Genomic DNA, 24,508 nt, shown 5'->3' with positions numbered 1-24,508 from the left:
CAAGAATCAATGCATGATATAGCTACAATAATGACAGTTCCTACTGTACATATATATGCACAAGATGATATGGAAGTATGAGAGCAATGCAAAACATATATATACAAGAATCCAGATCCGATATATCGCAAGAAGCAACAAGCAGAGAGCAGAGCAAAAAAGCAGCTTCATACACCCTACGCGTGCCCACCCATCATCCTACCCCAATTACCCAATTCCGGACCCAACACATTGGCTCCCTCACCTTTGAACCATCCTACGATCTCATGCGGTGAGAGTGTACATCTAACTTTTTGGAATTGCGGTTTCAGAGAGGCATTACTTGCTGGTACCAGTAACGATATTTTCAGTAAATGGTCAAATGCCTAGATCCCATTGTGAAGGGAAAAAGAACGAGAACGTGATTAGCTTGCATACCTGCGAGGATCATGATACCAAGTCACCATTCAAGATATGTATCCAATTGATTGACAACTCACATTCATCAAAACGCCGATTGGCCATCTGACCTTCCCACTTCCCACCAATTTCGTCCTCGAAAACCTCAAATACTCTTCTTCGACTTGAGCGAAATTGAATTCTTCTCTACCAGCATACGAGAGGTGTTTCGTGATGATCAACACACCCAGAGCAGGATGAGGTAATCCTTCAAGTACGAGCAAATCAGCTCACTCATTCGTATATAGCTCATGATATAGCAACAGACTTACCTTTCAACTTGTTCAGCTGTAGACCCCATCCTGCACCTTCGATCTGAGAAATCACACTATCCGCTAGTTCCTGGATGGACATGAAATCGATCTTAGATGAAAGTACGCTAAGTACAGGCAAGATCTGCAATGATTCCCAATCAGCTAAATTGCGGACAATCAGAGATCCAGCTGAGCATCATAAACTCACAAAGGGTCTATATAAATTCCTAACATCCGTTGTCAGACCAGTCAATCTATCTAAATTCCTTTTCATCCTATCCACTTTCAACAACATCTGAACCACACAATCATCCAGTCAGCATTTATTTAACTGGTTCATCGACTAAAACCGGGGTATGAATACCCTTACCCACCTGTATAGCGAATTGCCAATCCCCTTTCCATCTATCTTCCTCATTCTCTTTCCCTTTAGAAGGTATCAACGAGTCCATCAGAAGCGCGTTCCAACCTATACCCTCTGAAGATATTGGAGACGGTATACGGAAAGTTCGATGGGAGAATCGAGATTTGACTCGTTTTTCAAGCAACAATAAAGTATCCTATAAAAAATCACTGTTAATGCCCTTTCAACACGTCGTAATGACCATTGACGTACAATTCGAGTCGTTATACCCAGCACGGCTACACCTCTACCTGTGGTCTCCACTGGACCAGTCTTGATACTCTGAACGACGTCCACTGAATAAAAATACCCTTGTTAGCTGCGCTATGACTAGACATGATTGCTCAGCTCACACAAGCAATATAGCAGCGCCTGTCTGGCATGCTCAGTGAACAGATCAAATTCCTCTATCACAATGATGATCGCCCTTGGAGATGGTTGGGTAAGAAGTGCAAGTAGATGCGAAGGTAGAGTCGTAGGCGCGTATTCCTATTACACAGATTCACAAACATCACCTTGTCAGTCCAAACCACCGTACTCAGCCGTACGACATAAACATACCTCGTCATTTCCTTCCTCTTCCACATCCTCCTCATCATTCTCCACTCTCTTTCCCTCAGCTTCAGCAATCTGTCGACCCATCTCTCTAATCGCCAGCCGATCGTTCGTCTGTGCCAGCCCAGAGAGCCGTACGATGATGGGAGAAGTTTCGGAAGTTGACGGAAGGAGATTTAACGCACGAGCAACAGTCTGCACAGACATGTCCATCAGCTGATTACCCTTCAGGATGGACACGAGGCTTCCCAGCTTACCCTAGTCTTGCCTACTCCCCTTGGACCAACAACCAACGCACTATTCCCTTCACCCCTCTCCACCGTCCCTTTCAGTAAATTCACAATCCCAATCAACGCTTCGTTCTTCTCCTCATCAACGAATGGTGGTGGGTTCGTAGATGTACCTTGTGAAGTCAACGTAGCAAGTACATTCTTCAAATATATTTGAGCTCCTTTGGGTAGTTGTTCTATCTGTGTATTCGATCTTTGCTCTTCATCATCCACCATGGTTATATCAGGATCTTCTTTTTCTTGTAAATCGTTTCTAATTTCTACATCAGGTATAATAGGAGCTTGAATACCTAACGGGTTCACTTCGTCCCTTTGATATATGATACCACCATATTCATCCAGCTCTTCACTATCTCTCGAAGGAGTTATATCTTGACCCACCACCCGACCTGATCTAGTTAATTTCGGAGCAGAAGCTTCACCTTTATAATTGAAGTTCCTAGCTTCTCTTTGCCTCTTTAATGCCTCGTTGGCCAGGAACGTCTCCCTACTTATTTCTTCTTTACTTTTGGTCTTGGTGTTGGGAGTTTCAAATATCTCTTCATCGAATGTCAATGCCTTGGCAACACTTGATCCAGGTCTGGCAGGCGACGATACTCTAGGTCTCTTTCTATTCGATCCATTCTGGGCAGAAGGGGGTGTAGGTAATGGTTTATGTAGACTTGATGCTAACGTGGGCGTACCCTTATGTTTCGGTGTAGAAGTGGACTTGCTGAGAGAAGGTGTAGACGTCGATTTTCCATTGGGCGTCGTGATCGACCCAGAAATTGAACCGACTGGTCTGGACTTGGTCTTACCATTGGGGGTAGGGCTGGCTCTGGCTCCTGCTCCTGCTCCTGCCACTGAGGGTGTCCTTGGTCCCATGGGTGTCTTTCTAGATGTAGAGGCAGTGATAGTCCCTTCCTCTTCTACCTTCTTCCTTTTCTTCGGTGTGAGTATCTCGACGACAGGGTCCTTCCTTTTTTTGGGAGTGGAGGCGACAGCATATTTGGGTGAAATGCGTGCTACGACTATACATTCTCCTATCTCCTCATTGTCGTCGAAATTATCTGTGAGGGCAAGTGGATCTGGTGAGTGAGATTCCCGGGTGACCATGGTGATCAGTGAGGATTTACGTGGCCATGAATGACGCTGCAATGGCAACAATAGATCCAAATAATCTTTGATTTGCGATTCAAGGTGGACTCGAAGCTGAAGAAGATGAAGCTTGGACCTCGACGCGTCCGTTCAGGCACTGAATCTCAGATAGGCTTGGGGGAAGCTTCGAGTAGCGGGTAAGCCTAACTCACATGTTCATCTCGGAGCTTCGTCCTGACCTGCATCTTTACCACTCTTCACCTTCATAATCTATCTCAGTCTATCACCCTACAATACCACAACCGCATAGACCAAGATGGATCTCGACAAATCACTCGACGAGATAGTCGCTGAAAAGCGAAAGACCGCTCCATCTTCTCAAAATCAAGGACAACAGAGAAGAGCACCAAGAGTGAGCAGCGGGAACGAAAGGAGATCGAATAATTCACCTTATTCTGTGAGTTAGCTCTTCTCTGCTTTGAATCAAGCAATCAAGCTGATGCCACGTCTTGACGTCTGAACGTAATTATAGAGACCACCACCCAGATCTACAGATGAGAAATGGGTCCATGACGCATACCAAGGACCTAAATCCGGTAATGGTAACGATCGACGAGGCGGGGATAGAATCAATACAGCTAGTCTGACTGGTACAGGTGCTGGATTTACGGGAATCTCAACTAGGATCGAAGTTGTCGGATTACACTATGAAGTCACTCCTGCAGATTTGAAGGTAAGCTACCCACCCGTCCTGGACTTCCATTGGATTGAGGCAGAATGCCAAGCTTATCAAACTACGGATACCTCGTAGGGAATCTTCTCACAAGCTGGTACTTTGGTTCAAGGACCTACTATACGTGTAAGCGATTGACATCCATCTATCATTTTCCACTATCACCATATTTCAAGAAGAAAAGAGTAGAATGAGGCTCTACATTCGGCTCCGACTCTCCTTTATCGGTTTCGGCGATCTGGGCTGGATGCAGGATTTCCTTTCTCATGTCAGCAGGATGATTGGGAAAGGCGGACTCGATATGTGATAACAATAAAAGAGGGATAGAAAATTAATGCTTATGCCCCGCCTTGTTCTATTCCCTTATTTGGTAAGCTCCCCTTCACCTTCTCCTCTTCAACTTGAGGCATGTAAGCTTATCATTTACTGTTTCTATTACAGATGCTTTTTTTCCTTATCGGCAAAACACCGCATCAAATAGTACGATAGATCAGGTCGATCAAAAGGTGAAGCTACGATGGAATTTGCTTCTCCCCAACAAGCTAAGATCGCAATTAACAAATTTGATGGAGCTATGACGAAAGGTGAGTCATCGATATATGCAATATTTCAAAATTGATTTTCCTCAGAAATATCACCATCATCCTTTCTCTCATTGTCTTTATCCAAATCTTTCCGACTCTTTCCTTCATTCTCACGCGAATTGCTGTTATATTTTCATTCATAATATTGATGCTAAATATTCGATATTGAAACTAGGCCAAACGATCTCGATCCGTCTCTTACCACCAATCGTAGCCAAATCCCGACCAGGTCCAGGCGGTCCAGGCTCAGCTGGACAAGCTAACGCAGGTGGTCAATCGTTACTATCGAGAATCCAAGGTGGTGGTGGTGTAGTTGCTAACCCACCTGCGGGTGGAAGAGGTGGAAGAGGAGGTAGAGGAGGGTAAGTTCAGCTGTTGTTTTTTTTTCGTTGATCCAGACAGGGACAAGCATGCAAGCTGATGGGTTGTTGGTTGGTTGATAGTCCCCAAAGAGGTCGAGGTGGTGCAGGTGGTAGAGGAGGTAAGAGAGGCGGAGCTGGACCTAAATCAGAAGGTGATTTAGATAAAGAGTTGGACAGTTTCATGAATCATTCGGTAAGCTGTTCGTCATATACCGATACAGCACATTTAGCTGATGTTTTGGTGTTTGTCCATGATTAGACGAACGGTGGTGGAGATGTAGACATGGCTTAAGATGTGTTCTCTTGTCTAAATTGCGATATTATCAAATACATACATATGTAACAACTCTCTCCTGCTGTTAACTTGATTCCAGCGATGCCAAAATGTGCTTGTCTAACTTAAAGAATTTTGATGCATTGAGCTCCGACTTGCTAACCATACCAATCATCTTGCCTTGGACCAGTAATGTCCACTCCTCCGAGCGTATATGCACTGCATGGTATCGCGTATAATGTGATGTAAATATCTTGACAAATTGATTGAGTGATACTTATATATATACAGATAAAGATGCTAGATATGATATATACAAATGAAGGTGTTAAATATGCTATATACAAATGAAAGTGCTAATTGTATGTACATCTGTGTTGGGTTCTTTCGTTGACTTATGAAAGAAAAGGGTTAATCAAAACAGTAATTGGAATGAGTGTGAATGCGTACAGTATGAAGGTTTTCCAATGTCCAATTAAACAGGACTCCTAGCTCTTCCTCTCAATCCTGCATTCTGTATTTTCTCCCCACTCAGCCCCGCCAAGGAATTTCTGACTTCTTCTAAACCTTTCGCAGCCAATTCATCAGCTCCTATCCCAACTCTTCCGAGGGTATCATTATTTTTCACAAAAATCCATTCGTCAGGGAGTGAGAAAGGTCGGGCAGTTATTGCTGCTAATTCCTCTCTGATGATATTTTTCGTGAAGAAGTCCTATCGTATCAATCGAGTATCAACAAGCTTCAGCAAAAAAAGCATTATGGAATTCACAAAGCAAAGCCAAAAAGCGATTTTAGACCTACCAAGTTCAAATCGTTCTTATCGTACCCGAAGGGATTTTCGATTTCCGATCCTATCTCAGCGAAACCCAACACGATATAAGATGTAATCTGAGATGCAGTGTCATTGAATCAAATTGAGTATCAGCTTATATACCTAAGGCCTCTTTTCGTGTTCTCTCCGGGATGTAGATGGACTCACCACTACAGCTGGAATAGTAATCCAGCCAAATCCAGCACCGTACAGTTGAAAAGGCAGGACTAAGCAGTATATCCAAGTGACCTCCCATATATGGGCGTTGTATGACCATGGGATAGGGGTGGTACTGTTAGTTCAGCCAGATGAGTTAGTTTCATCGCTCACAACTTACATTGCTCAAATAGTAGAGGTGGTGTTAGGATGAGTACAGGGTCAAAATTAAAACTTACAGAATTCGCTCCAAGTTACTCAGCGCCTCAGCCATAGACAGCTGAGCAGCCAACAAAGCATTCGTCGTAGGAACATCAATCGTCTTTCTCTTTTGTAAATTGGCTATCCAGGAAGACATGAACATTGTGATTTCCAATGGAACATTCTGACCAACTCCTCCAGATGATTTAGCAGTTTTCATCCTTTCTCTCATCGCCGCTCTGCCAGCGGCTTTGTATCTCTGTCGTCTAGTCACGAGGAACTTGAATGGAAAGGTTTCAGAAAATCTGAATTTTGGTGGATCTCTTGCAGGATGTAATGCAGGTCTAGCAATAATCCTTGGACCGGATTGACTGGAGTCAGAAGGTGAAGGGAAAGACAACGTTTTGAGCTCTGTACCTGAATTGACTGTGATAGATGACGAATGATGATGTTTCCCTGGAAATTTGCCCGTTGCGATATTTGCATCTTCAGAGGAGGGGATACCAGATGGTAAGTGAAGTGAAGGGATGAATTTGACTAGGTCATAAAGATCCTCGTAGAGGCTGTAAAGGATTGACGTCAGTGTCATTCTATCCGATCAAACGGATCATTTTTTCCTGCCCTCGATGGATTTCGAGTGTGAGGAGACCCAGGAGGGAAACAGAAGCAAGACTCACATTCCTTCTTCTCCCCTCAAATAATGCTTCACAGCTACTGCAAATGCAAGACCCATCCTGACCAACGTAGCTTTCTCAATGACCGCTCGAGTCTCTTCGACGGCTCGAAGTGGAGGATCTTCAGGTGGGGTGGCTCGAGTGGCATCTGGGCCTACGATCGATCAAAAGACAAGGAAGCAGGGACATGTGATAAGCTTCAACCTAGCAATGCAGAGCGTGGTGACTAAAGCTCACAATGAATCCATACGATTCTAGCCCATGTCCTATTGGCTTGAATGATTTGCGTCCATAGTTTACGCCCTTCTGCATATTGACCGTAGGCTGAGGAGGTGCTGTGATATACACCATGTAGTCAGAGATGATCACTGATTACAGGGAGAGATATGGTGTACTCACCGATAACTTAATGTCAAACCCAACAACACACCTGTCAATTTAAAGGTCAGTATAATTTAAATTACTTCACTTCGTTTGTAGGCAAGTATAATGGAACTTTATTTACCTAGAGCAGTTAACAGAGTCGATGGAACGGTCATATCTGCTTTAGTCTGCTGATTGATCACCACGATCGCTGCTGACCATCCACCGATAAATAGCAATGAAGGCCATACTCGAAACACTGCCGTTGCAGTCAAGGCCTGGAATAACAATATCGCTGACTTGTGAGGTCGATGACCTAGGAGATCGAGGTCAGGATTGGAGATGAAATGATCATCCACAGGTGTATGTGACATCTTGATACGTCTGAGTCGAAGAAAGAAGATGAAAGAGTGTGATGTTTGATTGGATATATGATCGTAGATAGCTGATGAGAAGTTATATAGCTTGATTGAGCCAAAGTACGATTACCAGAATCTATCTTGGCATCTAGCTAGATCGTATGAGTGGGAGTGTGAAAGTGAAAGTGAACAAGGGAGAATGGATGAGTACTTTGTGTGGAGTTTTTCACAGTATGAAAGGATGTCATTGATATATACACTTGGCGACTAGTCCACTAGTCAAGCTTAGCTCTTTGGTTGGGTGAGAGTGAGTGTGATTGCTGTTCTTCTAGGAGGGTGTTTCATCATGCCGTGGTACATGATACACGATATATGGTGCATGCATGTGCATGTGCATGTCCTTGTATGGTCCAGAACATCTAATCAAGATGAGATGTGAGATGTGAAAGTGGGAAAGAGTGAATCCGCTATCGTGTAGTCATGGCACGGTCGATCACATAAGGGGGTTGGCGATCAGTGCGTTTCAGGTTTTATTCCTTTTCCCACGTGGTATTTCATCCTATTTGGCATTACCGGCGGCACAGTGAACATGAACGCGGTTGACTTTTAATCTGTCCAATCTCTACTTCCTCTTCCTCTTCCTTTCCCTCAACGACAAGGAATGATGAGCGACTAGATACAATCGTATCAAAAGAGCTAAATGGGAGCGTAGGTCAGCTTCATCCCGAGTCCCATCATCATCACACCATGCCAATCCAGACACTAGCTCAACAATTCAAGGAGTCGTTAGAAAGGCATGAACAAGATCCGTGAGCTGATCTAACCCTTACCTCCCTCATCAATCCCGCTTTCCTTCAGACTAACAGTGTGCTGCCAACTTGGTCTAGGGGTCGCTCAGAGACGCCAGTATCGTTGTACGACAAACGAAGGAACTTTTCGTACAATGCCAAGTATAATAGGGTACCGCCCAATGCAGATGGAAGGAAGTTGTATCAGGAGATGCAAGCTAAGAGGGAGAAGGAAAGGGGCGTAAAGGAACAATCCATCAAAGAGAAATTCGGGATCAGTATGAACGATGTTGAAAGTACGAAGAAGAATGATATTTGGAATAAGAATTATGTGCAGAGGAGACCTACTACGTTATCTTCCCAAGCTGTAAGTAGTCCACCATAGACAACGATGGTCTACTCCTTTCGCTCCACCCCTAACCAGAGGTATGTTACTTTTGATGTTGGTGCTAACCGATATTATCCGTTCCTATTTACAGACTAGACAAACCCCCTCCTGGCTCAAATTGGCAGCCGAAAAGAGCGATGTGACAGGCTTGATGGCTGCATACGCAAGAAGACGTGAAGTCGAATTGTCTAAGCCCCAAGAAGATAACTATATAAGTGAAGCTTGTAGGAGAGGTGATTCCTTCCATGGCTTACCACCTGCACCGACTCCAAGTCCTTTACCACAACAATCACCTTATCGCCACTATCGTGAACATAACATTGGATACGGAGCTTCTAACCAAACTCGGACCGACGTTCATCAGGGACAGCCAGAAGTTCTGCTTCACCCACCTCAGACTTATCAGCAGCACCACTACCCGGAAAATCAACAGCTCCTTCATGTTCATCAACCGAGAGCTCATCCTACACCATCTCAGCACGATTCTGATCTTAATCAACAAAACTCCTTCTCGTTTCCACATCAATGTCCCCATTATAACAATCAACTCGTCCTCAATGATCAACGATACTATTTTGACCAAAACACCGCCCGATATTCCGCTCTTCCTTCGACTTCCTATTATCCTGGTACAGCATCGAATATTCTTGCTCAATCCTGGCAGAACGGGGGAGATAAAACCCTTCACTCCACGGAGTCCATCAGCTCTTTCCAGCCATTCGATATCTATACCTCAGATGCCACGTCGACCCCTCAACGCGACAATAGGTTCTTGAAGGCACCACACTATCCTTCTTCCGGATCGTCACATAGCCAACAACCCTTCTATCCAGAATATGGAGGATCTGCCCTTGATCATCGTCATGGTGCGAATTATTCTATACCTGATTCTCTATACAAAGCACAGCAATATCCCACCACATCAATGAACATTCCGCAATATAATCCAATGTCCAATCAAGAGCAGTATTCGCAGAAATCATCCATCCAGCATTCTCACGATCCGCAACCAGATCGAACGGTTCTACTCAACGGTAACCCCTACTACCAGGCCTCTTTGACTTCTCAAATCCTCACACCGAAGAACGGCGACCAACGCGTTCACGTCAGATTCAGATCTACACCCGAAGTTTTCCACTTACCTCCTCAACCATATGCTAATCTTTCTGGCAATATCCAAGATGGATCAGGTATGACGCCAATTCCAAGTCATCAGGTGCGACAGACCTATCAAGATATCCATTCTCGTCATTCAGTTCCACTCGCTCATCCTCAGCCGAGTCCTGGGTGGATCGACAATACTTCGACAAATTGGTATCAACCAGTATCGGGTCCACTTCCTGTTCACGAACAAGCTGCCAACATCAACTCTGCTCCGCCTGCTGGACTCCAAGAGGCTCATGAGGAAATCGTCCAGCTCAGAAAGGCGAAAAGGCAAAAGAAGTCATCTCAGTCGGGCAAAGCTCAGAGATTGAGTGAAAAAGTTGTGAATGATCTGGAGAGAATAGCAGATGGAACAGTCGATGAGCTCGATCTCCTTAGACCTGAAATGCTGCGTCTGGACGATCAGCCTCAAGGTGATAGCTCGGTGGGTCCACCCTGAGTCTTATTGTGAAAAGATGTCATAAGCTAATGGATGCTTAACGTTAACACAGATGGCTTCTGATCATACCCATCTATTGTCTCATCCTCAAAACCCTCGAGAAAAATACCATCATCGATCTCCTCATACGCATGACGACCTGCGAAATCAAGAAGTCCGCCACCGTTCTCGTTCCCACCACGATGATTACTACACTGACGATACTGAGACAAACACTGATGATGACAGCTATACTTCTGACAACTCTTTGTCATCAACGGAAGACGATGATGCTTATATTCCTTCCGCCCATTCTCACGGCTCTCGAGGATCCTCCCATTCTCACCGTTCTATCTCCTCTAGTCACTCGCAAAGGATCAAAGGAAGTACCAAGAGAAGACGAACAACATCAAAAACCCACAGGAGAAAATACGGATCTCAACGACGTAAACGAGCTAGATATACTCATCCTTCTTTTATAAGATACGAGAGGCTCGGGGATACTACTGAGGATAGCTCGGATACTTCTGACCAAACTCAAGAGAGGTACGATCCTGATGTTGATGTTGATAATGACGAAGATATGGAAGAGGATCCACTTCCACCAAGACAGAAGGTACCTAGACCTGTTAAACCACTTTCTGCTATTGCTGATACCGTTCGACTGCCTCCTACTACTAAAACTTCCAAGCCAAAGTCTACCACAAGAGGACAGGCAAATATGATGGCTCAGGTTAGAAAGGCTCGGGTGCCCATTACTGACACAGGAAAGAGAAGAAAGAGGAACGTAAGGATACCATCGCCTGTTCAAACGGTGTTAGGAGAAGACATTGAAGTGTTTTCTGACGACGAAGATGAAGAACAAGATGATGACGAAGTGATGCAAGATGATATCGATGAGATACAAACTAATAAAGTGAAAGCTAGAGGTAGATGGTTGAGAGATTATGAGGAACGAGATAGGTTATCTACGGTCGAAGAGGAGAACGAAGAGCAGGAGGATAAGACTGAGGCACATGGTGGTGATACTCATAGGGAGTATGATGGTGTTCAAGTCGATGAGAGGACTGAAGAAGATAAGTTCTGGGGAGATGGAGGTGATTTAGGTTTTAAGATCTGGAGAGATGGTTATTGAGTAGGGGTATGTGCCAGTACGATATGAGGTAGGTAGTGGCAGAGGGGAAAAGTCAAGATGATGGAGTATGTGTATACTACGTGAGATTAGAGGTGTTTCGAAGTGTACCACGTATGAATATAACATGTAGTTGATTGATATAGTTGTAACGATGTTCAGGGTACATATTTAATGTTTTAATGCATATATCACAATACTATATACTATACTATACTATGAGTGTTTGACTAATACAGAATACCTTTGAAAGATGACATATGGTAGAATAAAATAAGATACGAATATGCTCTCGATGCTATAACACCTTTCTAATCGATCTTTCTGTTACCACTAGTATCTACAATCTCACTTGTAACCTGGAATTGACCAGATCTATTTAATCTGTCTAATAATATATCTCCGAATGCTATAGAAGGAGTTAACAATCCACCTTGTTTGGTTATGGGAGGTAAGAATTGGAGGTTGAGGAGGATCGATAACCCGGATTCTGCTAATAAATCTGAATTGCATCAAATGATAAAATAATCAGTGATCAGCTTCTCTAATATCTTTTCAACTTTCTTTCTCTTTGGTCAAATTGGTGATATCTTATGCCCTGTATTTTACAGACCATATGATATACCGTCCGACATGTAGTGTAGTAGAGTATGTTAGAAGGTAAACTTACAACATGTGCTTAAGTATCCTGGGTCACCTTCCGCTTTGAATTTTGTCCATACTTTCACATTTTTACCATCAGTCGAAGGAGTAGATATGGAAAGGTTATCGACGACGTATGAAGCTTTGAATAGTTTCCTGAATATCAATCATCATGATCAATATTTTAGCATTGTAGGTAGACTATCCTCATTGAGTATACTCGGAGGGCAAGGTAAGATGAAAAGCGGACTCACTCGTCTGTTACGCCTTCTCCAGCTTTCGGTAATACATAATTCGACAATCTCCTCACCTAATCACATACATTACTTGATATCAGTAACTCCCATGCCTTCTTTAAGGAAAGGCATAATCAGAGCTGAATGAGTTAAAGGGGACTTACGAAACTGGATAAGAAGAATAACCCAAATGAAATTGATAAGACCAAACTAAAGATAGTTGATCCAATCCATCCTCTTCCAATATCCATCGACTCGGCATAAGTCATCTTCTCGCCGTACCTTATTCCAGCACCAGTCGTGGAGAGATACTGCGATCGTCTGACGATAGTTCGATTATAAGGGTACATGAAGAAGAATGAACCGTATCTTGTTTTCCCCTTCTCTGTGGGATCAGAGAGTGAATATAAGAGTTTGACGGGTGAAACTGTTTTAACGATCGTACCATCTATAATCTCATATTCTCAAATCAGCAATCTATCATTCATCACGTGCGAGGATTGTATCCACTCACCTTGAGGAATACAATCGTACTCCCCTGACCTTCTCTTATCCTTTGGTAATTCAGCGAGAGAATGCATACTTTGTATGGTCCCGCCGGACATGGAACCACCTTTCATTTTGAAGAATGAGGTTGATTCTTGAATGGTCAAATCAGGATATTGACTTTGAAGGGTTTTGTGTGCAAGCCAAAGTGAAAGGTCACTTCGATGGTCGATGTAATCATGATGAGTCAGGTTGTAACCGGCTTGAACGAGTAGATGCCGGGATGTACTTACGAAGGAATCGAATCGAATCCACAGGAAGGAACGATGATTGCCCCCGTTTCTTTGGCAAGACTATCATATTTTGGGATGATATCCGTTGCTAACCAGGATGATTCTCCACATAGATCGATATAATGTTTTCCCGTTCTACAGCATTCTCTGTATATATTCATATAATGGAAATTAATGATGATGTCAGCTCCTTGCACTCCGATGTACATGATGTCGTGATTGGACATGCCTTATCAGAGCTTCAGCGTTATGCCATCTGAATGGACCTGTTACAAAAGCACACAGTCAGTTTGTCACTCTACCATCGACGTCGATGAGTAGCTGATACGAGAGAAACATACCAGCAAGATTTACTACCACTTGACCTTTCTCTACCAACTTTTTCACATCATCTTCATCATTCAATTGACATACTACCACCTCTCGGGGTCTTTGCAATTTCCCATTGGCAATTTCCAACTTCTGTTGATTTCGTCCAGATAAGATGAATTCAAAGGAATCTCCTTCGGAATGTGTATCGAGGTAGGACAAGAGGTTTCGGGCGGTAAATGAGGTAGCACCGTAGATGATCAGTGTAGGTTTGGAGGTCATGTCGGAAGGATGTTATGGTGTTATCTTGAAAAGAGTGAAAGAATGAAAGAGTGAAAGAGTTGGAGATATTATATGACTTGTATGATAGGACATTCAATCTTTTGCCTCTATCTATCCCCTTCCTAGGTTGACGGTCAAGGATGGCCGGATCCGATCTCATCCCCGTGCTATTGTTAGTCACATACTCATCCCTCAAAGCTTAATCCTTGCATCTTCCTGCTTTGCTCTCTATCTTACTCGAGCTTGCATGGCATGTACAGTTTCCGCTCGCTTCGGCCATTTGTTTGCAGCGTTTTACGAGTGAAGTCATTCAATCTCGACTGCCGTTCCTGACGACTCGTCATAGATGGCAAGAGAGGTTTCCGACAAATACGGAGTGCTGACGTTTGGAGATCTAGTATTCCGAAGGGGAACTACCCGAACGGGTTTACTCTGCGATAACATCTATCCATTCACCCGGAGGGAGGGATGGATAGCCCCATATCTTGCAGATTCTTTACCTGTGTCCGCTGTAGACACATATCATGATTGGGAAGGGCTCGACAAAATGGCACTTCAGTAATCAAGTAATCATTTTGTATGAATAACTCTGTTCGATAGCATGGTTGGGTGGTATGGGCTGGATATCGGGCATTTGTATAGAAGGGAATCGTGGGAAGCTTGAAAAGGTTATTCACCGAGTTATGCTAAGCCAAGCCAAGCCTAAGAATTTTTGGAGTACGGGCTTCTTCATTCTCCTTCAATGTAATGTTCTTCTTTCATCCACTGTCTATCTGGACATATCAACTCGGACTCAAATGTATTTCACCCCACATCAATGAGGCCCTCGGTGGATCGCAGATGTATGACTGACCTTTAATTCGAGGAAGAATAACATGATGGATGTGTGAAACAGAATGATCTGCACAATAGCACACAGATCGATCATCTTTCACACCTCGTCGACAGCTCCGTCAAGATATGAAATCACGATGAAAATACAATTTAAGCGAGAGAGTACTCAAGATGACAGGGATGAACAAGACCGCACAGATCTTCTGTCGGACGATCAAAGAACTCAAGCAGAGGTGAAGAAGGTCCTTTCGATGTTCTGTCTCATTTCGGATCATATGATCACATCTCACTGCACCTTCGGATTAACAGAGTGCCAGGATATTGGGATTGGTCACTGACGCTCTGGTTCTGATGTACTGCTTGGTTACCCCTTGACATTGAAGAACGCTTGGATCGTGTCTCACACAGACATGTTGATCTTGCCATTAATCAATCTCGTCAAGTCATCAATCAATCCCTGAATAGAGAGAAACAGAGTCGTTCATCATCCATCATCCATCATCCATCATCAATTATTAACAACATCAATAACAACACGACGAGGCGCAAACATGCCGAAAACACGACACAAGACCACTACGGGTCGACATGTCTCACAACACCTACCACTCTTTCTTCATCCTCCATCAGATCATGCAATACCACCGAAATACCTCGGAACCGATCAACGAGCATTCTGCCTGATCACTGTACCAGTACAAGCACAAGTACGGGGAATGGAAAGATATCATACGATATCAAATTGCTCTCAGTGATCGCAAATGAATAAATGGACTTGGCAGTTCATACAAGAGGATCAAGAGTTTCAAGAAGGTATCTTTGGTCATCCTATAACACTTGAAATGAAAGATCGGCATCGTACCGTATAGACACACCTAGCCAACCCTCATCTACGCCCTCGGTCATCGTCATCGTCATCGTCATCGTCACCATTCTTACTCTTCAAGTGATCCTTCACACTCAATATATACATTTGCCGCACACATCCTCTCACTTTCAATCTCGAGTAACATCAGAAGATGCACTCACCATGTACACCCACCACGTCAATCATGTTTCCTCGGATGCGAAGGATGACTCTACTGGACCTGCCTACCAGGAGTGCGGTGCTGGCCGAGATACTACAGAGAAGGAATACGACGAGCAGGGAAATGGAAGGATGTCTGGTGGAATTCGTTATCAAAGCGTGGAAGGAAGGAAGAAAGGTTAGAGAGTGGTGTAGGGATGTACAGCAGATACTGGAAGTGGTGAGCTGAAAAGTAACCTCCCTCTTTAGGAAGAATGAGCTGACAAGATGAATTATTCAAGATACACATTACAGACTCACTTCGAGATCTCATACCCTCAGTACCGATGAGAAATCTTCTGCCATTCGTCAATGTTCCTTCTAACGCTTATTTCCCTACTACCGAACCACCTCTACCACCGCCATTCATTCCCACTGAACTCTTGCCTTATATCACCCGCTCTCAACTCATTGAAGCACTATCAAGATTGAGTGTGGAAAACCATAACGAAGGTAGTCGACCGTTCTGCGATGAACCACTCATATACGAACTTTGCTTTTCTTACATATCAACGGTCTGGAAGGACAAGAACTTGGATATCGGAGATAGCAATCTGATAGACTGGATAAGCAAAAGTCTGACTGAAGTTGAATACGAAGTAAGTTTTGTTTTTTCCATTCTTCAGGCACTTGTTCCCAAGCTTTCCAAGTGACGGAACAATATGTCGAATTCAAAGTTAAAATTCTATTTTCCACCTTCTGTAGCTACAATTACAAGGAGAATCAGGATCGACCAGCATTTTACCAATCTTACATGGATTCAGATTTCAACTTGGGTTTGTGACTTGCTCTCAACTCATCACACGGCTCAATTCAAATTCGAATTCGATATCATCTTTACTTCGGATTGCGAATCCCACCGAGTCCTTTGACACCGCTGCGACTGCCAATACTGTCCATCAAGATGGTACAACACTACTCGAGACGTTCATACGATCATGGATCCATAGACGACTTTCTGCTGGACTTGGATATCGGGCTATATCCGACGAGCTGTCCAATACCAAGGATAGGATAGAAGATAGGGAACATAAAGATCTTATTGACACAACGTTGGAAAACGAATTGGGATTCTGCAATAATACATCTACGAATCTTTCAACGGATCAATCCGGCTTACTCTGGTCATCACCTTCCTCGAATCCAGTTCATCCTGATATAAATACCGGTACGACCACAAAGACCGAACCTGAAGATCTATATTCTCAACTCGCTTCGCCAAGTGCGTTGTCCTTATTGACCTTCAGGATGGGCAGAAAACGATCATTCGGCCATCACACTCCCAAATGGCTAATACACAAAAGGAACAACTCGTCTTCGAGCAAACTTCGCTTTCCAACTTCAGATCATTCGAGACCTTCTTCAGGTTACTTTGGAGGTACCTTCATACCTGAATCGTCTTCCCTCACTTCGCCTTCTACCCTCACCTTTTCATGTCCCCCACATGGAAATGACGATATACGGCAATCGACCCTCTCTGAAAATACGGTAACCAGGCAACGCACCACATTTCGTGATGATCTCACTTCGTCGTTGATGAGTCTGACGGATCCGGAAGATGTCAGAACAGTCCTCTTGAATCAACTGATGGAGATGCGATATCACTTGCACGGCCACGAGGATGCAAGTTGGTTTCTTGGTGGAGGAAGAGAACATGCCGAGGAGCTTTTGTCTCACCTGGAGAAGAAGATGATAGGTAAAAAGGATTTGATGGGTCTCAAGGAGGTGTTTGTATCGATGAGATCAGCTTTTGACCTTCCTCCGCTGGTTAACACCTGTTACTCTGCTATCTTGTCAGACCAATTAGACTCACCCTTCAGTAGAGGTACGGTTTCCGAAAGAAATTCAGTTCAAAGGGATTCACTGAATTTAGATCAATTCTTCGACGAAGTGGCACAATTACCTGATACGCTGGAGGAAAGTAGTTCAAGGGAGAACGATGATGGGCATTATCACGAAGCAGAACCCGAAGATGGGAGGTATGGTCATGTCGAGCCAACATACCAACCGGTCCGAGAAGAAGGGAAAAGAATCCTTTCATATGGAGGATCGGGTGAACCAAGTCAAGACGAGGGGCATGCAGAAGGAACGGATACAGCTCGGGGGCCGTTCGGTCGACGGACATCTACGAGTGCTCATTCGGTTCTCACTATGACTTCAATGTTCACAACTGATTCTCAAACGGAAGGTACAAGACTATCGTGTTTTGAAATCCAAGAAGCTCATAGAGAGTATCATACCGAATCTCAAGCTATCGAATACCATTTCCCTCTTCCACCATCGACTCCTCCTCCTCTTTCCGCCTCACAGATTCAATGGCAGCTATTCGAGAGGAATTTGGCTTCTGTACCTGATTTGACCGATATCGAAGGAAAATATACGAGATTGCCACTGAAGGTAGGTAGCCTAAGAACGAGCAAAACGAGAATTGCTGCATCGATTAGTGAGACCACATCTGAGGAGCTGGGACTGAATACTGTCCCCTCTACTCCTACTCAACAACCGTCTCCAGGTTTACCAGAAGATGCTCAGGAAGAGTTGAGCATAATCTCCTGCAAGCAGGGACGCCACTCATCTATCGAACCGATCTCGCCAATATGTCCCCTGTCCCCCTCTTCAATGACGGAAGATTCACCTTCCAAATCCACCTTCGACGCTCACATCGTTACTCCTACTACAATTCGTCATCCTTATCCCTATGGACACCATCAACCGCTTTCGACCCTTTCCTCTGAAGCTACCCTGTACCATCGTCACGATCATTCCCATCTTATCACCCCCGACAGACGAAGAGCTTCTTTAGGCCCGATTGATAAGAATCGAAGACAGATTCATCGACATTTCGCTATATTCGATGGTGAACAGGTATCCCCTTCGAAGGAATTAAGAGAATTGGGTATGGGGATGGGAAAATCGCTTGAAGACCCTGTGACGCCTACCACAAAGTTGACTGACTTTTCCGAATCCGGTCTTGTAGAGGAGGATACTCAACACAACCCTAAGACGGCAGATATAACTCCCAAAGTACGATCGCGAACTTCTAGATCTGGTATACCGAATCCCTTGAGGATCGTACCTCCAAGACCATCATCCTCTCAAATGAAAAATATATTATCATTCTCAAGGCCAAGCGGTGCAAGAAACATCTCTTCATCATCAGCAAGTAAGGAGGATACAGCTTCCACCCAATCTCAGACTTTTGTACCAAAGTCTCCCATACCTCTTATGGAAGTTTTGGACTTGTTCAAAAGACATCAAGAGTCTGAAGATGGTTTGAGTCTATGGGAAGTTGAAAATTCTTTGTATCGATTGATAAACATTGAAAAAGACAGGGTTGAAAGGTCGAATGGAATTTGGGATGAAGAGAAGAAAAGTAGAGTGAGGTGGTTGATTGAGCAAGTCGCTATTATGGTGAGTTACCATTTGTTCAAAGTCGAAGTGCGACATCGCATGATATATGAATAGACACGAGATCGGTCTTGAATTTTCAGGCTGACTGTTGCAAACACAGCTTGGCGATCCAATATACGTCGCACCGATCAGCCGAGTCGTAGCCTCTCTATCCTCATCCGACACCCAAAACCATCGTCCCGAATCAATGACTCTGACAGCCTCCATCCCTTCTCAAGCATCTTCATTTTCCGTTGTCAAAGTACTTGAAAGACCACCTTTACCTCGATACAAGTCCCAACCCCAATTTCCAACTTCATTCTCATCTTCTCCACCTCGACCTGAACCAGTCCGACCGAACATACTGCGTAGACATACCAGAGAATGTCTCAGTGTCGGATCGATCGATTCTGCAAGTTCGATCTACTCTACTCCTAGTGCCACTGACTCATTCTCAGAAAAAAACTTGGAATTGGAGATGGAATTAGAGGAGGAAATGATTGATTTCCCATGTCTACCTTCACCTTCCATCGGAGGTGTGGTGATTGACGAATCGACGAGAAGTAGATGGGCGAGTGTAGATAGAGAGAAAAGTAGATTGAGGAGGGTATCGAAAGGATTTGGATATGTGGATTGGGATGTACCGTTACCTCAACGTATGGAATGGCCTGTACCCCAGGTCAACCACAAGCAAAGACAGAGATAATATTCGGAAGGAAGTACGGGAACTTTTGGTAGATAATGGTGTGGATGATATGAAGGACACTGGACATTTTTTTTTTTTCGATTGGGTGATGATTCTTTCCTCTTTCTTCTTTTTGATTAAGTTGATGGACAATTCGGTTTCGATGGTTGGACTATAATAGTTAATAAAGTCTTTCCCCTTGATTACTCCCAAATCTCAGATAGATACTGTATAATAATTTTCCCCGTTCTTCTCTTACGCTTAATTTATTCAATCCAATCACAAAGAATGATGAACAATGACAATCATCAAGCGGACATTAACCTTTTTGCGTTTTAATTCTCCTATCTTACAACAATCGATCTCATTCTAATATTCTCTCCTAATTCTTTAATCGTTTTCCTATAATTACTGTATCTAATTTTATTTTTGACTTAGAAATGTATCACATACAAACCTGTACATTCCACATTAAGCCGTAAGACAGTGAACAGTAAACAGTCAACATCGAATAATGAACGAAGAATCCTGGGGGAATTGCGATCTTCAACATTTATTTGAATAAATCAGATTTTACATCTCTTATCATTTGATATTCATGTTTTTTTCTCACTTGAACATTTCCCTTACAGGATATTATATGTTATCTTACTTTCCTATCAATACTATACGTGTATTTACCTTCAACCATGATGACAGAAAAACGCAACCAAAAATAAAAACATACCAAACCAGATTCAAACATCCCTCTGACTGTGCCCAACTTCTTATTAGGATCCAACGTAACGTACTACACTCTCGATGATCTACTCTTATTACTCTTATTACTCCTGACACTACCCCTCTTCTTCAACTTTCCATCTTTCCCACCTTGATCTCCAAGTTCGTTCCATTTCTTTTCCAATTTCTGTAAACCCTTTCTCGCCTTCATATACTCCGGATCTTTATCCTCATCTTCATCAGATGTATCTTCCCTCATCCTTCCTATCCTCGTACTCCAATCGCCCTTGACCCTCTCAGGTTCAGGCGATGTCGGTCTTGCACCCTGTGCTTCTTCGTTATATCCGTAATTTGAAGTAGGCGGTTGATAAGCTTCGTCCGTAGTTGCCGAATGGGCAGCAACGGGTGGTGGAGCTTTCTCAACGACGGGTGAATCGGGTACAGCCATCCTAACGGATTTACGTCTACTAACTCCATTACTTGATACTGTACTTGTACCACCGCCTGTAGGAGGTTCAACAGCTATAGGTCCAGGTGGTGGTGCCCTGTTACCTGAAGAGGTTGGAGCAGCTTCGACAGTATGATCCGAAGCAGTATCATCTCCATCATCTTCTTCATACCTTGATATACCGGTTGCGATCTCACCGGCCCTTCTGACTTTTTCATTCTCCACTACCTTATACCCCTTGACACTCTCGTCATCTTCTTCCGCGCTCGAACCTTGTCCCTCCTCATCACCACTATCACCTTCATTGGCGGACTCGTAGATACTCGCTCCGTCAGATGTCATAGAATGGTACGAGTTCCTCTTATTGTTAGGTGGAGGGATGAGTTTCTCTTCAGGTTCTTCTTTCTCTGGTGTGAGCTGGACAGGTCCAGGAGCGGTGATGGTGAACATGGGTTTAGGAGGTTCTTGAGGTAGTGGAGCAGGCGGAGGTAAAGGGGATGAAGGTCTGAGAGCAGATTTCAATGGTGGAGATAAGGTCCGAGAAGGTGGTAAAGGTGTAGTTGATCTACGGGGTGAGGTTTCTTTCTTAGGTGACCCCTGTTGCTGTTGCGCGTGAGGTTGATCAGATTTGGGTGCAACCTTCTTCACCGAGTTAGATCTAGAAATGGTCTTTCCTAATGTCGGAATTTCGCCATGAGGGTGTGCAGGCTGCGGTTTGAGTGGTTCTGCATGTACCAACGATGATCCGGGAGCTTTGGGTAATTCCATTTGCGGGGTCACTTGTGATTTGGGCGCTTTGGGGACTTCAGGCATCTTGGGTGGACCATCAACCCCATCGACCAGTTGCATGATGTTCCGACCCTCCGCAGCTTGTTGAGCGGTTATCGAGGCTCTTGCGATAGATCCATTCGGTCGGGTCTTCTTCTTCCCACCAGCCGTGCCGGTGGATTTGACTGTCCCACTTGATTTGACAGACGCGGTAGACATGGAAGATTTGACGGTATTTGATCGGCTCAAACTACCTTGAGCATTGGCTTTAGCTGCCGCAGGTAGAGGAGTGACGGAACGAGGTTTGGCAGTAATGGTACGTTGACTTGAATTCCTCTTCATACCTAGATCCGACTTCGTAGCGGGTTTAGAAGGGATCAAACCACTTGCAACTGGCATGGTTGAACTTCTCTTGATACCTCCCTTGGTATCTCTCGAATTGTCGATAGACCAAGTATTATTCCTGTTATTGGTCACACTGACGAAGTTTCCTGTATCTTCATCCGAGGAAGAATCATCCCCACCCCGTCCACCTCGTCCACTACGTAACGTACCACTTCGCTTGATGTTTGAGTCCGTCCTCGTATTCCAACCTCCCCCGCTTCCTCGTCGAGTATGGGATGAAGATCCATAAGGTGGAGATTCTCTACCTGATCGACCGGATTTCTTGTTCGAACTTCCCTTAAACAATCTTCCTAGCGAGGCGAAAAATCCTTTCTTCTTTCGTTGATTGGCGATACTGGATGAATCTGAGTTGGCTCTTGGTCGGTTAAAGGAGAAGTTGTTGTTGGTGTTGTGCTGATCATCCGAGAAAGTCCTTCTAAGAGGTTGTCGACCCTTCGGTGGCTTATATGCCATTGCACCTATATCACTTGCGGCTCTTCGACCACCTGATCTGAAATTGGGTAGACCGTCATCGGAATCATCTTCATTCAGATTGTGCCTTGATCCTCCTCCGATAGTGGACGACAAAGGTCTGACCTGAGTATTGACCGAAGGTACACCGAGAGGAGAGGGTTTAGGGGTGGTTCTGCCTTTAGCTTGTAAGGCGGATGCTCTAGACCCAGGTCGGTTCTCATGTACAACTAAAGTACCACCCTGTGCTTCATCCGCTGAGCTTCCATCTTCCTCTTCCTCTTGTATACTACCCGTGATGGATCCCGGACCGTGTTCGTGGCCGAATCCTCGTGGGAATGGTACGCCACCACCTCGACGTGGGGAATCTTCATAAGCAATTTGAGAGGCGGATTGCGAAGGTGCGAGCGATCCGTTAGAATCGAGTTCAAATGCATCGGGTGGGAGGTCTAGATGACCGCGGATGTCAGTGATGATTGACACAAGCATAGTCGCAATACATACCTTGTAATCTTTCCAGATCCCTTAAACCCTTTTTAGATTGTTGAACCCACATTCTACCGACGACGTCCATAGCTCTGAACCTCTCTTCTAGACCTCTCATCATGACCTTGTTCCTCTCATTTTCGATCCTCACTTCCAGTCCTCTTAGATGTTCCTCACATCCCAATAATTCCGCCTGGGCATCAGCGAGTTTCCCTGCCCTTTTTGATTCCTTATTCGTAGCGGTGGTCGAGCCGTTACTACTCATACTCAACACCGAAATCCTGCTAGATTGAGCAGGACCATTGTGACTGGCATAGGAGGTTGCCAGAGCAGATAAGTCCGATTTTGTAGGACGGGATTTGGTAGATTTGATCAACCTCGTTACTAATATCTCACGATCTCTTTTCACTCTTGATAATTCCTCTTCTAACAAGTGAATTTGCTTGAGATCTTTGCGAAATTGATCCAACGATGAGATGTAGGTTGCCCATCCACCTTGACCGTGATCTGCATCCTGATCGAAAGAATGGGAATGAGGATCGTTCATGAGCTCGGATGAGAGGGGACCTTCAAACGCTGCGTGTCGCACACCTCGACGAATGGGAACTATCACACCTGGTGAGGAAGTCACATAGGCAAGTAGAGAGGAGGTGGATGAGTGGGAATGGGAGAGAAGCGTGAGAAGAGAGGTGGTGAGTGATTTTTGGGAGTCGCTGAAGATGAAAATGATGTAAGCTTTGTGTGGGACTTGTAACGAGGGAATGGTGGACGCACAGATAGTTATTGAGCAGCCGATCACTACTGCTCCTATGAGCATGGCCGGGTCTAAGTGCATCCATCTTGATGATCTCCACTTGTGGTTCTTATGTGGATAGGCTGGGTAGATGGGATGGATGGGACAGTGTCGGATCAGTCGAGTTGATAAATAGGGTGTAACCAGAATGAAAGAAAGAAAAGAGGAAGCGACGACTAAACAAGAAGAGACAACGTCATGTAAACATGAACAAAAACAAATGACGAAGGGAGTGTGGGATATCAATGGGAGCACGCAGTGATCAGATGGTGCAAGTGGTAGTAACGATTAACCATGACCATCGAGTGCGTGAGCACATGAGAAGAGGGAGTACATATATCAGGATCTCTATCTTTTGGGAACATGAGCATCGATTAGATGAATCAATTCCCTTTTTAAGGGACCGACGTCATTCCCCGCATCACATTTGACACTTACCTTTTAGGTTAGACCGCGGTATCACCGTTATCAACCCCTTACACTTCAACAAAGAGAAAAGACACGTCACCACATGATTTGGTATGGGACTGACCTTTCGATCCCAGTTTCAGATACTAAAGTATGCATGAGATTGAGACATATAGTGAGTGACTTTCGCGATAGGAGGAAGACCAAGTACAGAGAGACGCGCAAGGTATCATCTAGTATGCAAGGCAGAGTCAGAACGGCGATTCCAGTCGAACTTTGCTCTTGCTACATTCAGCATTTCAGACTTCAGTCAATTACGAGCTGACTCATCTCAGGATGCACTGGGTCTTTCTCGCAAGCTACATGATGCTAGTCAAAGCAAA

The 24,508-nt window shown here is 44.3% G+C and overlaps 7 protein-coding genes across 7 annotated transcripts; 3 read left to right on the top strand and 4 right to left on the bottom strand.

Annotated features, from left to right (window-relative positions):
* Positions 1–176: 176 nt before the first annotated feature.
* I203_103136 (uncharacterized protein) lies at positions 177–3,035 on the bottom strand (the record flags this gene model as incomplete). Its single annotated transcript, XM_019150735.1, has 9 exons — positions 177–365; positions 480–646; positions 711–834; positions 901–987; positions 1,067–1,252; positions 1,309–1,391; positions 1,449–1,584; positions 1,657–1,845; positions 1,908–3,035. 9 exons carry the CDS (start codon positions 3,033–3,035, stop codon positions 177–179), a joined length of 2,289 nt encoding a protein of 762 aa, XP_018999962.1.
* Positions 3,036–3,333: 298 nt separating this feature from the next.
* Positions 3,334–4,988, top strand: I203_103135 (uncharacterized protein; the record flags this gene model as incomplete). The annotated part of the gene is made up of 7 exons (XM_019150737.2): positions 3,334–3,474; positions 3,550–3,750; positions 3,829–3,876; positions 4,232–4,334; positions 4,510–4,696; positions 4,778–4,889; positions 4,956–4,988. 7 exons carry the CDS (start codon positions 3,334–3,336, stop codon positions 4,986–4,988), a joined length of 825 nt encoding a protein of 274 aa, XP_018999964.2.
* Positions 4,989–5,445: 457 nt separating this feature from the next.
* I203_103134 (uncharacterized protein) lies at positions 5,446–7,549 on the bottom strand (the record flags this gene model as incomplete). The annotated part of the gene is made up of 8 exons (XM_019150738.1): positions 5,446–5,682; positions 5,772–5,858; positions 5,950–6,073; positions 6,177–6,701; positions 6,816–6,966; positions 7,050–7,147; positions 7,212–7,242; positions 7,318–7,549. The coding sequence occupies 8 exons, from the start codon at positions 7,547–7,549 to the stop codon at positions 5,446–5,448; spliced, it is 1,485 nt and encodes a 494-aa protein (XP_018999965.1).
* A 732-nt stretch (positions 7,550–8,281) lies between these two features.
* Positions 8,282–11,427, top strand: I203_103133 (uncharacterized protein; the record flags this gene model as incomplete). Its single annotated transcript, XM_019150739.1, has 4 exons — positions 8,282–8,343; positions 8,422–8,689; positions 8,802–10,298; positions 10,366–11,427. The coding sequence occupies 4 exons, from the start codon at positions 8,282–8,284 to the stop codon at positions 11,425–11,427; spliced, it is 2,889 nt and encodes a 962-aa protein (XP_018999966.1).
* Positions 11,428–11,735: 308 nt separating this feature from the next.
* Positions 11,736–13,672, bottom strand: I203_103132 (uncharacterized protein; the record flags this gene model as incomplete). The annotated part of the gene is made up of 8 exons (XM_065517241.1): positions 11,736–11,926; positions 12,095–12,222; positions 12,321–12,376; positions 12,467–12,750; positions 12,817–13,007; positions 13,082–13,228; positions 13,311–13,347; positions 13,423–13,672. The coding sequence occupies 8 exons, from the start codon at positions 13,670–13,672 to the stop codon at positions 11,736–11,738; spliced, it is 1,284 nt and encodes a 427-aa protein (XP_065374059.1).
* Positions 13,673–15,558: 1,886 nt separating this feature from the next.
* Positions 15,559–19,668, top strand: I203_103131 (uncharacterized protein; the record flags this gene model as incomplete). The annotated part of the gene is made up of 4 exons (XM_019150741.1): positions 15,559–15,753; positions 15,815–16,171; positions 16,278–18,983; positions 19,084–19,668. The coding sequence occupies 4 exons, from the start codon at positions 15,559–15,561 to the stop codon at positions 19,666–19,668; spliced, it is 3,843 nt and encodes a 1,280-aa protein (XP_018999968.1).
* Positions 19,669–20,437: 769 nt separating this feature from the next.
* On the bottom strand, positions 20,438–23,763 carry I203_103130 (uncharacterized protein; the record flags this gene model as incomplete). The annotated part of the gene is made up of 3 exons (XM_019150742.1): positions 20,438–22,887; positions 22,943–23,637; positions 23,699–23,763. 3 exons carry the CDS (start codon positions 23,761–23,763, stop codon positions 20,438–20,440), a joined length of 3,210 nt encoding a protein of 1,069 aa, XP_018999969.1.
* Positions 23,764–24,508: the final 745 nt, after the last annotated feature.

This window comes from Kwoniella mangroviensis, assembly GCF_000507465.2.
Source record: "Kwoniella mangroviensis CBS 8507 chromosome 1 map unlocalized Ctg01, whole genome shotgun sequence".
NCBI classification, from domain to species: domain Eukaryota; kingdom Fungi; phylum Basidiomycota; class Tremellomycetes; order Tremellales; family Cryptococcaceae; genus Kwoniella; species Kwoniella mangrovensis.
The sequence above is the reverse complement of the archived record's forward strand: the minus strand, read 5'-3'. Positions and strand labels throughout refer to the sequence as shown.